Source organism: Grammomys surdaster, unplaced genomic scaffold (assembly GCF_004785775.1).
Source record: "Grammomys surdaster isolate TR1022 unplaced genomic scaffold, NIH_TR_1.0 125896, whole genome shotgun sequence".
Lineage (NCBI taxonomy): Eukaryota > Metazoa > Chordata > Mammalia > Rodentia > Muridae > Grammomys > Grammomys surdaster.
Window position 1 is genome coordinate 1,627,460 of NW_021620720.1, and position 14,430 is coordinate 1,641,889.

At 49.4% G+C, this 14,430-nt stretch overlaps 1 protein-coding gene across 3 annotated transcripts in view; it reads left to right on the top strand.

Annotated features, from left to right (window-relative positions):
- The window catches only part of Megf11 (multiple EGF like domains 11), a 325,074-nt gene that overhangs the window by 105,096 nt on the left and 205,548 nt on the right, over positions 1-14,430 (top strand). For 2 of the 3 annotated variants that reach the window (XM_028752345.1, XM_028752347.1), the window contains exons 2-4: positions 4,031-4,134; positions 9,585-9,686; positions 12,157-12,257. In XM_028752345.1, coding sequence (XP_028608178.1) covers positions 4,037-4,134; positions 9,585-9,686; positions 12,157-12,257 — 301 coding nt within the window. In that variant the 5' untranslated portion in view covers positions 4,031-4,036. Of the gene's footprint in view, positions 1-4,030; positions 4,135-9,584; positions 9,687-12,156; positions 12,258-14,430 lie in introns of those variants that run through there. The other variant, XM_028752346.1, reaches the window with a different exon arrangement.

The following is a 14,430-nucleotide window of genomic DNA, read 5'->3' on the forward strand; positions in this document are numbered from 1 at the left end:
CCACAGCTGGCCTCCACACCCCAGTGCCACCTGCCACAGCTGGCCTCTGCACCCCAGTGTCACCTGCCACAGCTGGCCTCCGCACCCCAGTGTCACCTGCCACAGCTGGCCTCCGCACCCCAGTGCCACCTGCCACAGCTGGCCTCCGCACCCCAGTGTGCATCTACCTCTGTTTTTTGTCTGTTCTATCCATCCCAGGTCTGGTTTACTCCACTAGGACTTTCCCGGCCTCACACTTGATGCTCTCGGTCAGTGGGTCTCAGTCATCCTGAGGGCTGCTATGGATCTTTCAGGCATAGGAAGGAACCTCCTTTTACTCTAGTCATGGCAGGGGCATGGACTGATTAGACCCCACTGGCAGGTGTGAGTCATGACTCCTGGTCACCTCTCTGCCCCTCCATTCATCAGCTACAATGCTTCCTACACTCTGAAGTAGGAAGAAGCTCCCTAACTCTGGAACCTGGCTCCCTTCTCTGCTTCTTAGCATGCAGGGAGAGGAGGGGACAGAGGGAAGAAGCCAGCTGACTTATTTACATGGCTCTTCCTCTGAAATGATCTTGGGGCATTTTCTTATTTAATTATTAATGCCCTGGTGGTGCCTGATATGTTAACCTCTGTCACTCCAAATGGAGTCACCTAATAACCATGGTGGCAGGATTGATTTTCCCTTGGTCATCTCATAAGCATATGCCTTTGGTCTTCACACTCCCGAGAGCTCCCAGGAAGTCCCACTAAAGTGACTGGGGAGGAGATGCCCTCACACACTGACAGCTTCTTTCTGGCCGCTTTTCTGTCTTCCTAATTGAAGTGTCAGAGACAGGGTGATACAGTTGTTTGAGAGTCAGTCTGTGAAACGGAGGTGTAGGGCTCTCCACCCCACTGCTGGTTGCTTACAACATGTCAGAAAGATAAAGGAAGCATGCTGGAAAGATGGCAGGGTAGGCAGAGTGACCACACTGGAGCATGCATAGGACCTTGGCTGTCACTGTCTGGGACTCAAAAGGGATGTTTTCAATGGTGTTGACCTTTGTCAAGCTCTGCTGGGTAGTAGATGCTACTTGACTGGGCAGAGTTGAAGGCAAAGGACAGACTGAAGGGAGAGATGGAGCCTAGGCTGATAAGAAAGGGTAGTGTGTGTGTGTGTGTGTGTGTGTGTGTGCATGCACATGGGTTCCTATATCCATATGTGTACAGAGGCCAGAAGAGGACACCAGGCATTCTTCTGACTCATTCTCCACCTTATCCTCTTGGTTCAGAGTCTCTCACTGAGCCCAGAGTTAAACTGGCAGCCAGCAAGCCTCAGCGATCCTCTGTCTCTGCCCCCTCACTGAGGTGTGCACACAGTCACACCCAGCGCTGAGATACAAACTCGGGTTCTCATGCTTCTGAAGCAAGTGCTCTTAGTCACTGAGCTGTCTCAGCATCTTCTTGATTGATTGACTGACCTACTGGTTGGCTGATTTCAGTGTTGGAAGGGACCTCAGGGCCTTGTACACACTGCAACTGCTGTAGTATTGAGTCACATCCACAGCCCAGGATACATCTCAGACTTGACCAGCTTACAGGAAAGATTCTGAATGGCAGAGGTTCTGAGAGGCTTTGTCATCCCCCCTCCCCAACCCCCGGTAATGTTGGGCATCCTCCTCTCTCTCACCATATCTCCCTCCTCACACAAGAACTGGGCATGGCCCTCGATAAAGACTTGGTATTTTAGGCCTCAGGCTGTCAGTCTAAACACCATTCCCACCCCATCCATCTCCTCTTCTAGAGCGCTCATTCAGACAACCGCCCCCTCTCTGGGATGGTCAGTCTCCAGTGATTCCTGTCGATAAGAAGTAAACTGTACCGTTCAGACCGGACTCAACAAGAAAAGCTTGAGTTAAGACTTTTGTTGTTGTTTTTTGTTGTTGTTGCTGCTGCTGTTTTTTTTTTGTTTTGTTTTGTTTTTTTTTCTTTTTCTTTTTTTTTTTTTTTTGCAAGACAGGGGTTCTCTGTGTAGCTGTGGCTGTCCTGGAACATTCTCTGAGATCTACCTGATTCTGCCTCCCAAGCCATGGTTTAAAGACATGTGCCACCATACCTGGCTTAGTGACTACTTCTAAAGAGCTTGCCCATGACGGCTACGATCCAGGTAGTCAATCCTCTAGTTATCATTGGTCCTTTGATTTTTCAAAGCCTACTAAATGTAAAGGTACCATCACGGGCCACATAGGAAACAGGGACAATACTTTCTGCATTCAAGCATTACCTGCCTTCCTAAGTTCTGTGTGTATCATTCCTTCCTTCCAGAGATACTTAGCCATCCCAGACCCCCATAAAGAAGATGTTCATGTCTCTCCTGTTTCTCCAACTCTCTCCAACACTGGGTACCCTTTTTAGTCTACTTGAATCTCCTAGTAGAAAACGAAGTGATTGAGTGGATAGCTGACAATGGCTGCAGCCCTCATGCTATGCTATGTGGACTCCAGGTTGTGTGTGACGGTTGCTGGGTCTCTGCTGCTAAACTTGGGAGGAGAGGGGGTGGGACCAGGAGAGTAGCTTCATTTCTTGGGACTTGCCAATTTAGAGAGGGGCAACGGAGTCGCCTTTCCTTCCCCCGAGGGATCTGTAGATACCTTGATCTCCAGCTAAATCTGCACTTAGCTGGGCAATTTCCAGAATGTATGTAGGAAGTACAGCCTTATTAGTCATTAATTTAGACCCCATGGTTACACAGAATTTGTGATGATTTGCTTGTTGGCTGAGGGAGCTGCTTAAGAAAGAGTTTAACCAGGAAATGAGGGAGGTGGGGATCAAGCAGTTAAGCTTCTAGGGGAAAGGGACCCCATGGAGGACTGGATCTCGAGATGTGTGGAAATACGGGCCATTCCATTTGTCCTCCAAGAAGGGTAAATGGCCCTCATCTAAAATCTTAGGGCCTGTGGGCTAGGTACCCAACCCAAATCTGAGGACTGATTTCCAATGTCAAAATGTTTTCCTCAGCCCTGCTTAATGGAAAGTGTATTTCTTTTAGTGTCAATAGTTGAAAAAGAAAAGCTACTCTGGATTCATTAAAACCTTTAAATAAATCCCAACAGCACCTCTTCCATGAGTCATGGCATTGGGTCATCTCACAAAGGACTCATGAGGTCCAGCTCCACAGGAAGTGTCCTCACTGCTCTGTGTCCCCGTGGTGGGGACATTTAGACTAGAAGCTGTTCTCTAAGGCTGTAGTGTAGGGTCATAAGGTCTTGGAGAGTAAGATCAGTGGGCACCAGCCACCCTCACGTGGCTCAGTCTCCACCCTCCTTAAGCAGCTGTGTGTTGTGGCTCTCTCATTTAGGGAGCAAGGTAGTTGGCACTGTGTATCTGGACTAAAAACTTGACATAACAATGGTATTTCAGGAGCCTTGATAACCTGGGCATGGTGCTTCCTTAAAGCCCCGTATCTGACTGTCTCTGCTTGTCATCTCAGAATGGGAGTGGTATTTGGTGACCCCAGGACACTGATATCCTGTAGGAGGAAAGAAGCAAGGGCTCAGAGTTCCAGGTGGCTGGTGCCCAGAGTGCTTTAGTAAGGCTGTCTCCTCAGTTCCCTGTGGGCTACACAGTCTGCTTCTCTTCCTTGGCATAGGAGGATTAGGAGGTGATGGGATGACCCAGCCTTACCAGAGAAGAGGAGGAGGGAGAGGGAAGAGCGTTGACTCTACCATGGCCAGATCTGGGTTTCTGTATCAAGGGTAGATTTTGTGGATGGGGGGGGGGATGCTCAGAATTCTGTGAAACGTTAGCCAATGCATTGCATGTGGGCCTCTTCCTGGAGAGATCTCACATCCGTGACTCAGACTCTTCAGTGACTCAGAGCTGTTGCCGTGTTACTCAACGCTGTAAGTGTGAAGTATCCAGTGCTCATTGCTGTTTGGCAGCTGTGGGAAACCCGGTCTGTTTAGCGCCCATTCCTTCACTTTGAGGGAGGACCAAGTCTTAGCACCAAACAGATGCCACAACCAAAGTCTGAGTAAGCCCCTGTCTTCTCTGTTTTCCCACACAGGGCCTGATGGCGCTGTCTGCAGAGGGCCTCCTGGTTGTCTTCCTTCTGCAAGCTGCTCTCGCTCTGAACCCTGAGGACCCCAATGTGTGTAGCCACTGGGAGAGGTAAGAGAATGCAGAGCCGCCACTCCCTGGAGGGCTGGTTTTGGGTGTGTCACTGTAGAGAATTACGGGAGCCAGGAGAGGAAGTAGCTGGCTGTGAAGATCCTGATGCCTGGGAAGGTGAGGCAGGACAGGGTAGCTCAAACTCAAGAATAGGATAAAACAGTGTGGATTCCTGAGAGGCAGGACCATGGGGCCATGTTGACTATAGGTGACAGTGTCCTGTTGGGCTGTCTTTCCCTTCCTCCTTTGTACCCCCACTAGAGACTTTTGTCATTCCTATGACAAGATATCTAAGAAATACAACTTAAGAGAGGAAGGGTTATTTCTACCTACAACACCAGGGTACAATGCATCAGAGTAAGAGAAGGACAGTTGAAGGAGTGTGAGGCAGCTGGTCACCACGTAGGAAGCAGAGAAACGACTGTGGTCATTTCCCTTTCTTCTTTCTGTTCCATCCAACACCAGTCGGTGGGATGAAGTTGCCCACCCTCCTTAGGCAGAGTCTTCTAACCCCTGTCAACCCAGTCTAGAAATCTCCCATAGGGTGACTCTAGATCTGGTCAAGTTGACCGTCAATTTCAAATATCTCATACCCATTTACAGATGAGGGAGTAGAGGCCTGAGGAGTTCTACCCTGTCTACAGCCTGAGTGGTGGCGAGGGTGAGGAGGCATACATTGTGGTCATAGATGTCTTGATCTTGGACTCTTGGGATGTCTGTCATGGTCTCCACGGACTGGCCAGAATGGAAGAGTGGATGGGTGGCCTGCCTTAGGGAGAATGGGAAGGCCTCATCTGCTTTTGGTCTGATAAGGCAGGAGGCTAGCTCTGACAAGGTGGCTGGAGCACAGCAGAGAGCCTACCTCAAACTGACTGCAGCAACAAGTTCTAGAGTCTAGGCTAGGTCTCTGCAGATGGTCTGACTTTGAAACACAAGGTTAAAGTATTGATTTTGGTGAGCAGAAAGACAATGACCAGAGACCCAATCAGGAAAAACTGAATTAAACCCTGGAATTGATTGGCCATGCTGACCAGGATGACTCTGCCACTTAGACACTAATAAATCAAATGAATGAAATTAAGATGAAGACCCAATGGAGTGAGTGGGTGGTGGAGGAGGAAAAGTAAGATGAGCCCTTGAGGATGGATGGTCAGCCCCTGGGCAGAGAGAAACATCTCACTGAGGCAGTGCACAGGGGTAGCCTAAACACTCGTGGGCCAAGAAGAATGACTGGATGCAGAGGGATGGTGCTTGTTCCAGTGTGTTGTCTGGTGACTGGATATCCCATGTGAAGCTGTGGTGACATCAAAGCTAAAGCAGAGAGTATTTCCGTGGTGCCCTGGGAGGCAGGTAAAAGATCTGTGAAGACTTCAGGGCACTCCTGACTTCTCTGTTTGCTAGCTGTGCTTCTTGGGGGAGCCTCTGAACTCTGAGACCAAGGCCAGCTCGGTCCAGCAAGAAAAATAAACATCCTCGCAAGCTTGTGAGAGGAACAGGGCACAAGGTTCACAAGAGTGCTTTGTAATCGTCGTCTTCTTACTGGCAACTCCAGCTCAGGGGTTAGTATCAACTCAGGTGCACACTAAACTCACTACGGGTGTGTGAATGCAGGCTTGGCAGCCCAGCCCAGAGACTCAGAATCAGTCTTACATATTTTATATCTTCCCTTTTCTCCTGGCTGGTGAATCTACTCCTCTGTTTCCCAGTGTTCAGGGAGGTTCTCTGATAGAACTCCTCAGTAGTCTCTTATTTGGGGCCTCCTTCTTCAGATAAACCTGTCCATCATCCACCCAGGTAAGACTGATGTGGTAGCCAGGTTCGAGGGTTCCCACTACATCCCTGGCCATCTGTGTCTTCCAAAGCTCTGGTCTGGGTTGCTCTCTGTTACAGAGAGCCATTCCTTATGAAAGGACCCATAACGAATCTATCTAAACTTGAAACCAACCTCTACTTGTCTCTCCTGGTCAATGCAAATGAGGTTGAAATGTGAAACTATCTGGAACCAGTTGACTCTTCGGTGGCTGCGGCTTTCAGCTCAGGTCACAGCCTGCATGAGAGAACAGGGAGCCACCCAGCAGAGAAGTCCAGGTCTTTCCCCTCTACCCCTGAGAAGGGGCCATCTGTGATACCTGTGTCCAGCAATATGCTTCCTTCTTGCAACTTCCAGCCAAGCTTCCCTGATACTGTGTTTACATGTATCTAGCCTGTGCCATTCCAGAAACACATCCTGGTCCCCAGAGAGCACTCGGGGATACTTTCCCAGCTGGATAGCACCTCTGGGTGAGCTCCTAGTTGGTTATATCCCCTACCACAAAAACCAGGGTAGAACCCCTGCCCCCGCACCCCCCCTCCACCGCTGGTAAAGCCTGGAGCTACAAGATGGATCAGCACTCATTAGCATGTTGGCAAATAAGCAGTATTAAACTACCCAGCTGTGGAAGCAGGGCACGAACTTCAGGTTGGAGACTGGGCATCAGTACAAGGCCCTCTAGCTGGACTCACTCAGCCTAAGGATCCTGCAAAGCTAGGTCCAACCCCATGACATCAATAACCCCTACCTTTGGGGCTGGTTCCTTTGCCGAAGTCAGTACTTGAATAGGAAGCTGAGGTCACGAACGCGCAACAAAGGTGGGGCATTTATTCTGTAGCAGGACTCGCTCCCTGCCCCATTATGGTAAGAACGGTCCATGCTCTAGCACAGGGGGAAAACCATTGCCTGTCATACTGATGAAGGTTAGCGTCTATTAAGCACTGACTATGTTCTCGGTAAGCTTTTTAAGTGTTATTTTTCCTTTCACCCTGAGAGGCGTATACTACTGTCATTGTCTGTTGACTCTCACGGTAATCCAAGACATTCTTCATATACGTCATAGATTTTCAATTGAGGACACAGAGGCTTATGGGAGTTCAACGGCATGTTTAAGAACACATCGGTGAGTGATAGGCTCCACACAGGCCCCCAGGCCCAGGCTCTGGTTCATTTATCTCCCTTCCAAGGGACAGCCTTGGAAAGTGCTGTAGTGTTGTGGAATTTCAACTGAAGTCCTGCGGGTAAGCAGGGATGGGTGCTGACCTGCCTGTTTCCAATGGTCTGGTGATGAACAGGGCATTTGGGCCATGTCTGCAGATACTTTCATGTCTGGGGCACATCTCCCAGGTACAGACATTGAGAGTCATCTTTATCATCCTCAGTGTCAGTCAGAACTCCCGCTTTCCTGGGTCTCTGAGCACTGCCAACCATTCCTGTCCTCCTTGCAGGACTCCAGACCTTTACCCCTGCAGGCATCAGGGAGCAGACTGTGGCCCCACAGCACGCAGCCCCCTTGCAAATGAACCAACAGTTTCCTCAGGCAAAGCAGATGGGCTTTTACAGCCTGGGCCCGGCCATCTGGCCCAGGTCAGTGAGCCTTCTGGGGAAAACATGGAACACCAGCCTACGCGACAATTAATTCCTGACACGCTCTCTAGCCTGCCCAGGCGGTGAGCGCCACGCATCAGCAGCCAGGCATCAGTAGTACCGTTTCATGTCACCTGGCCAGGGTGACAAAGCAAAAGCCTGCTTTGGTAAAGCCCAGAACAGCTTTCCTGTGGCTTTCACCTGCTGGTCTAGGTTATAGGTAATAAGCAGGATGACAATGACCTGCTTCCGTTGGGAGGTTTGGAGACTCATGCTCTATGAAGCCCAAGCTATGCTAGAGATAGAATAGACCAGAAGGTCATTGGAAGGACTGGGGAAGTTAGGCTGTAAGATGTTCTTTCCTTATCTGCAAAGTGAGATTAATTCTTCTCCCTGCTTTATAAGATTGTCTGGGAACAGTCAGCTGGCCCGGTGTTGGCCTAGAAAGCATGAGGGCTGGGTTTGATCACCCAGAACCCATAGTAAACAAAGAAGCTGGACACAGGATGAGTGTTTGTAACCCTAGAGTGAGGAGAACAGAGACAGGTAGATCCCTGAGACTCACTGTGGCCATCTTTGACAAGTTCCCAGCCAATAAGAGTCCCTGTCTCATAAAGCAAGGTGGCAGGCATCTGAAGGACAGCAGTCAGGTTATCCTCAGGCCTCCACATGCATGCACACAAGCAAGTACACCTGTATACACATGTACCCCTGTACACAAACACACACAGAGGAATGAGACTCAAAGGGATTAAAGGGCTTAACAAAGGGGCATCAGTTAATATTAGCAGCTGTTGATAGCAGCAAGCTGCCTCTCCCAAACTCAGTTTCTTCATGTATGTAAAAGGGCAACTTATTCTGAGTTGCTTTAAAGACCCTCCCCCATACATACTAAAAATCATAATGGCCAGGCATGGTTGCACACACTTTTAATCCCAGTACTTGAGAGGCAGAGGCAGGTGAATCTCTGTGAGTTCAAGGCTAACCTGGTCTACAGAATGAGTTCTAGGACAGCCAGGGTTACATAAAGATACCCTGTCTCGAAAAACAAAACAAGCTGGGCAGTGGCGGCACACGCCTTTAATCCCAGCACTTGGGAGGCAGAGGCAGGCGGATTTCTGAGTTCAAGAGTTCGAGCCCAGCCTGGTCTACAGAGTGAGTTCCAGGACAGCCAGGGCTACACAGAGAAACCCTGTCTCGAAAAACAAAACAAAAAACCAAAAAAACCAAAAAAAAACCAAAAAACAAAAAAAAGAAAGAGAAAGAAAAACAAAACAAAAAACCATTAAGGATCTGAATAAACATATCATTGCTATTATTTTAGAGACAGGATCTTGTATATTGCCTGCTCTTGAGCCCCCGGGCTCAATAAATCTTCCAGTCTCCATGTCTAAAACTATATGGCATGTACCAATATACCTGGATGATACAAAATATTTTTGACTTGTTGAATCTGCCTTCTAGAATCACACGGAGTAAGCCAAACCTTCCTCTACTTCCTATCTGATAAGTAAAGTAGAGTTTAAGAAAAGTATCTGGGTCAGATGTTGGTAAGGATATAGTCTAGCTTCTTTTCCTATTATAGTATATAATGTTCAGAGAGAAGCTCACAACCCACCATGGTGGGGGAGTCACAGCCAGAGCCGATCACATCCTACCCACAGTCAGGAGGCAGAAGACAATTATTGCACGCTGCTGTTCAGCTCACTCTCTCCATTTTATATTGTTCAGGATCTGAGCCTAGGGAATGGTGCCGCCCACAGTGGTCAGGACTTCCCCTTCAATTAACTTGATCGAGAAACTGTGTGCCCTACATATGTGCTCAGAGGCACATCCTCTAGATAATTTCTAGACTCGGTCAGGTTGATAGTTAACTCTAAGCAGCCCAGATATGGCCTAGGGTTATAGCTGAGATCTGGGAGCTGGGAGGGGAGGTCAGAGCTGGATCCTAGTCTTTGGGATTGTGGGCTTGGCAAATCTGAGAAGGGAGGTGTGTCCTGGTATGGGCTTGGCCTTTGCTGACCATGGCTTCCATCTCTTGTCTGGTCCTCAGCTATGCCGTGACTGTGCAGGAGTCTTATGCACATCCCTTCGATCAGATCTACTACACTCGATGCGCGGACATCCTCAACTGGTTCAAGTGTACCCGGCACCGGTAAGCACTCCCCAGAGGACTGGGTGGAGGATAAGTGCCTGACTCTCTAGTTTGTTATTGAGAGACCTATGGAGCAGGTGTTGTGTGCCCTGTCCATACTGCATGCCTGGAACTCTCGAAAGCTGGTGGTGTGAGACACTGTTAGCTGCTTTCTTCTGGTTGGAAATGGTGGACTTCATGACCTATGGACATGAAACCCTCAACAAACAACACGGAAAGCTGGTGGATGAGCACCCAAACCTCCTTATCAAGAGGGGAGCACACAGCTCTGAGGCATTTCTAGTCACTCCCTCATTGATCTTAGTGGATAGAGCCTGAGTTGTGCAGAATAGTCACCCACTTAGTAGTAACCCTGTACCCACTGCTCCACACTCCCTTCTGACCTCTCTCAGTTTTGTCCGAGTTGCTGGCCTGTGGCCATAGCCAGAGGCAGAGGCAGCAGCTGGCACTGGTCTTGCCCTAGTCCCTTGTATTCTTGAGCCAGAACTGAGTTTGTTCCCAAGTGTGGCTCCATTGTCTTGGGAGGCTACATAGCCTTCCATTACCCTGGAGCTGGGTGAGTGAGAGACTACTTATTAAAATAGGCTGTGTTCCTGGAACGTGAGTAATTTTGCTAAATTATTGAGTCTCTGTGGAGCTTTCCTGATGACCCGGAGTGTGTATGCTGACAGCAGCACCATCCGTCTGTGGGCTGTAGTAGCTTGGTCCAGCATCCTCCCCAGGGCAGCCTGGCCCCAGACCCTACCTGTCCAGCTCCTTTCTCTGGGAGCACACAAGGCTAGGGGAGTCAGGTCTCTCTCCTGTGAGGCATCAGCATGTAAGGTTTACCTCCTACTTGGGAGTCTTTCCGTGTAGAGCTACACACACACACACACACATACACACACACACACACACACACACGCCAAGGACTGCCTTCCTGTATGGGGGAAGTAGCTTCTTGTGAGGCCAGCTTACCCGTTACAGGCTTTTGACAAAGTAGAATGACCTTAGCTTAACACATTCCCAAATATCACAGATTTCCCATGAGGCCATCATTGTCGTTTGTCATGAGGTGAGAATTTTAAAGATTTGAGAGGGTTGTCCAGGCTGCGGCTGAAGGACTAGCCTCCCATCGCAGCCCAGGATTCTGTGTGAAGCCGGCTGAAGGGACTCTAGCCTTTCTATTCTCCACAGAGGAGGAGACAAGGGCAGCCCTGTGGTGTGTAGTGGGTCAGAAAGAGCTCTGCCTTCAGGGTCCTGGTAGTTTCTTTTCCTGTTTCTATTGACCATTTTGGATCTGCAGTAGTGCCAGCTTTCCTTATCAATGCCCCTTTGACTCCTCCTAAGGTCTCAGCCCTCACACCAGCCCCTCCTGCCTTACTCTTTCAGAGATGCTCTGAAAGGCCAGAAAGCCACCAGAGAAAACTGGTACCAGGCATTAGGGTGGGTCCTGGTGGCTTTGCAATTTGAGTGATCTAGGTTTGAATCCTGTTTCTGGCAGTCCTGTTCTTGGGATAGTGTATTTTTTTTATTAGCCGATATGAATTATACAAAATAACTGGTCTTATTATGACATTTTCATATAGGAGTCTAATATACCTTGATCATAGTCCCCCCACCTCTCATTTTCCCTTCCTGTCTGACCCTGACATTTATTAGCTGTGTGACCGAAAGCAAGTCATTAACCTCTCTGAGTATCAATTTCTCATCCATAAAGCAGTGGGCGGTGGGTGGAGGGGAACATAAAATAAGAATGGAAGCTCTAAAAGACAAATGAAAGAAATGGGATTAACGGAGCGTGATAGCGGGGCGTGACGATGGCCCGGACTCAGGAGGCTACTGAGAGAATCTTGCCTATAGATTTCTGGCCCAGACCCAAGTCTCAAAAATTCTGTCTTCGTAAGCACTAGAACCCAAGTCTTTCTCCGGCTCTCAGAGCCCAACAAGACTCTAGCTTCTTCCTCTGCAGCGCTAGGGAACAGCACGCCCTCTGCAGGAGGTCTGAGGAAGTTCATATGGAAAACACAATCTGACCCAAGGCTTCTTGAGGCCTTTCAGACTCAGGGATCAGACCAACACCCAGGCATAGGTGGCAGTTGGCACCACAGCTGCCAGAGCTACACTCTTATCCAGGTCTCTAGGGTTGCCCTGAGTCCAGGACCTGGTGTTTCTAAGAACCTTAGAGGATGCCCACCCCTGTGGCCTTCTACAATGTCATCCCAGCAGCCTTCTCGGCAGCCCTCGTATCTGGGAAAGATTGGGAAGTCAGCAGGTTTCCCCAGCACCGCTTGGGTAATACATTCTGCACCACGGCGGCCTGCATCCCACCATCGATTTTTCTTTATTGCGTTCTTTCATATTCGAAGCCGCCATGCATTTTAAAGTAATTATTGAATGGCATCCTCGATAGAGCTTAACACAAATATCATTCTAAACGGGATGGATTGATTTTCAATCCTTTTCAAGTGGCTCTCTCCCTCGTGCCTAGGATCAGCTATAAGACCGCGTATAGGCGCGGCCTCCGGACCATGTACCGGCGGAGGTCCCAGTGCTGCCCTGGCTACTACGAGAACGGAGACTTCTGCATTCGTAAGTAGGGGCCGTTGTGGAGGTGCGGGGGGCAGTGGAGGGAGCCCTTCAGCCCACCCCAGAGCTTTGGAAATCCTTGCATGCTATCAGTACTTAGAAGGGACTCTGAGCTTGGTGCAAAAAAAAAAAATGGTTTTGGCCTCAAATCAACCAACCTCCCAACCATCACCAGGGCAGATGGAAGGAGATAGTTCTAGATCCTGAAGGGAGTATGGGAGAAGTGGATCCTTCTGAAATGGACCCTGTGAAGGAGAGAAGGAATTCCAAGTGCCTGGTGCGGGGCTGAGCTGTCTGGATGCATGAAAGAACTTCGCTAGGGGGTGGAGATGATGGATGGGAGGGTGGAGGGGTGGAGGGATGGAAACAGGAGAGAGAGGAGGGAAGGCAGGGAGATTGCATAGCTGGATAGCCAAATCACAGCTCCTATGAGGGGGGTAGCCTGAGTAGGTAGGAACATGAGGAGTGGCCCCGGGAGGTAGAGGGACTACTGAAGAGAGAGATTCATGAAGGATAAACATCACGTTTTCCTTGTTTGATTATAGCAGCTCAGAGGACAGAAGGAATAGTGTTAGCAGAAAATCAGAGCTGAATTGCTGATGGTCACAGGTTCCCAGATAGGAGACACCCAGGTGTGAGGGCTCTGGCTCCAGCTCGCTGGCCATGTGGCTCTGGGATGATGACCATGAGGGTCTCTTAGAGCCACATTTGACCAGTGGAATGGATATGATGGACTCTCCAGGAAGATAGTTGGATATTTTCTCAACCGGAGGGGGTCATGAGAACTGGGAAGTCCTCTACTGACAAAGTTCCTGTCCTGCACTCAGAGAGTGATGAACCTCGTTAGGGTTCTCCTCACCTAGAAAGAGCTTTGGGCGGGTGAGCCTGCTGGAGCCCGGAATGGCCTGATGGTTCCTCTCCTGGGGTTACATCGCCACTCATGCTGGAGAAACTCAATTCTAATCGCCCTACAGGATGAGGGGAAGATGCTCCCACAAGTCAGCGTGATAGTGATGGTACTCCAGGAGAAACACAAAGAAAGAGCATACTAACCAGATCCCTGAGGGGTTTTCCAGGGCTGAGGGCCAAACTAGGGATGAGGCCTTGCCTGGGGCCCCAACTCTGAAGGGTTGCTATGGGGTATGCTGGCAGAGGTGAGATCAGCATTGAAGACCACTGCTCTGCTCACACAGAGGAGAGCCAGCCAGGCACAACGAGAAGTCAGCCAGCCCACCAGGGCGATATGTCTGTGATGCTGTAGTGCAAGCCTGGGTTTGACACTTGCTCTGACTTCTTCCTTCATTGCCTCAGGGTCCAGCATCCAAGACGTGCTGGGTACTATTCTGTGTTCCATTCATTGTCCAACAGCAGCCCTGTGAGAAAGATGTCATTGTGCCTTTCATTCTGCAGATAGGGAAACTGAGTCACAGAGGATGTTAGTAATCTGGTCACAATCACACAGTGAGGAAGTGGCAGGATACGGTCATGAGTCCAGGCTGTCTGGCTCCGAGGGCTGTGTACTCAAGCAGCTTAGGCAGACCTACTTGCTTCATGAACCCATTACGAGACTTTACTTCTTAACCTCAGTTTGCAAACCTATAAAATGGGGCTGGCATGAGCTGCATCCCCAGACACAGGGCATTTGCAGATGTTGGTTCCCTTCTCTGTGGCTTTGGTTCTTCCCCATTTTGTTTTTCCAGTCGTGACTTTGACTTTAACCGTTCAAGGGGGTCTGTAAACATTTCCCTGGGAGTGTACACTGTGCATGTTAGTCAGGGTTCTCTGGAGGAACAGAGCTAATAGAATGAACGTGTATTAAGAGAGGATTTATTACATTGGGTTGCATAATATAGTCCCAGTAGTCTGACAATGGCCGTCTCATACCAGAGAGGTTGAGAACCCAGTAGTTGCTCAGTCCAGGAAGCTGGTGTCTCAACAGTCTCAATCCATTGCTGAAGACTGGAGGATTCCTGAAGAGCTGCGTCTAGTCCATGTTAGAAGCCCAAAGAAGCTAGTTCTGTCAGCACAGGAATCAGCAGTAGCTGTGACAGGGGCTGTGAACTCACCAGCAAGAGAGAGCCAAGCCAAGCAACAAAGCAAAGCTTTCTCTCTCTCTTTGTCTTTGTCTGTCTCTCTCTCTCTCTCTCTCTCTCTCTCTCTCTCTCTCTCTCTCTCT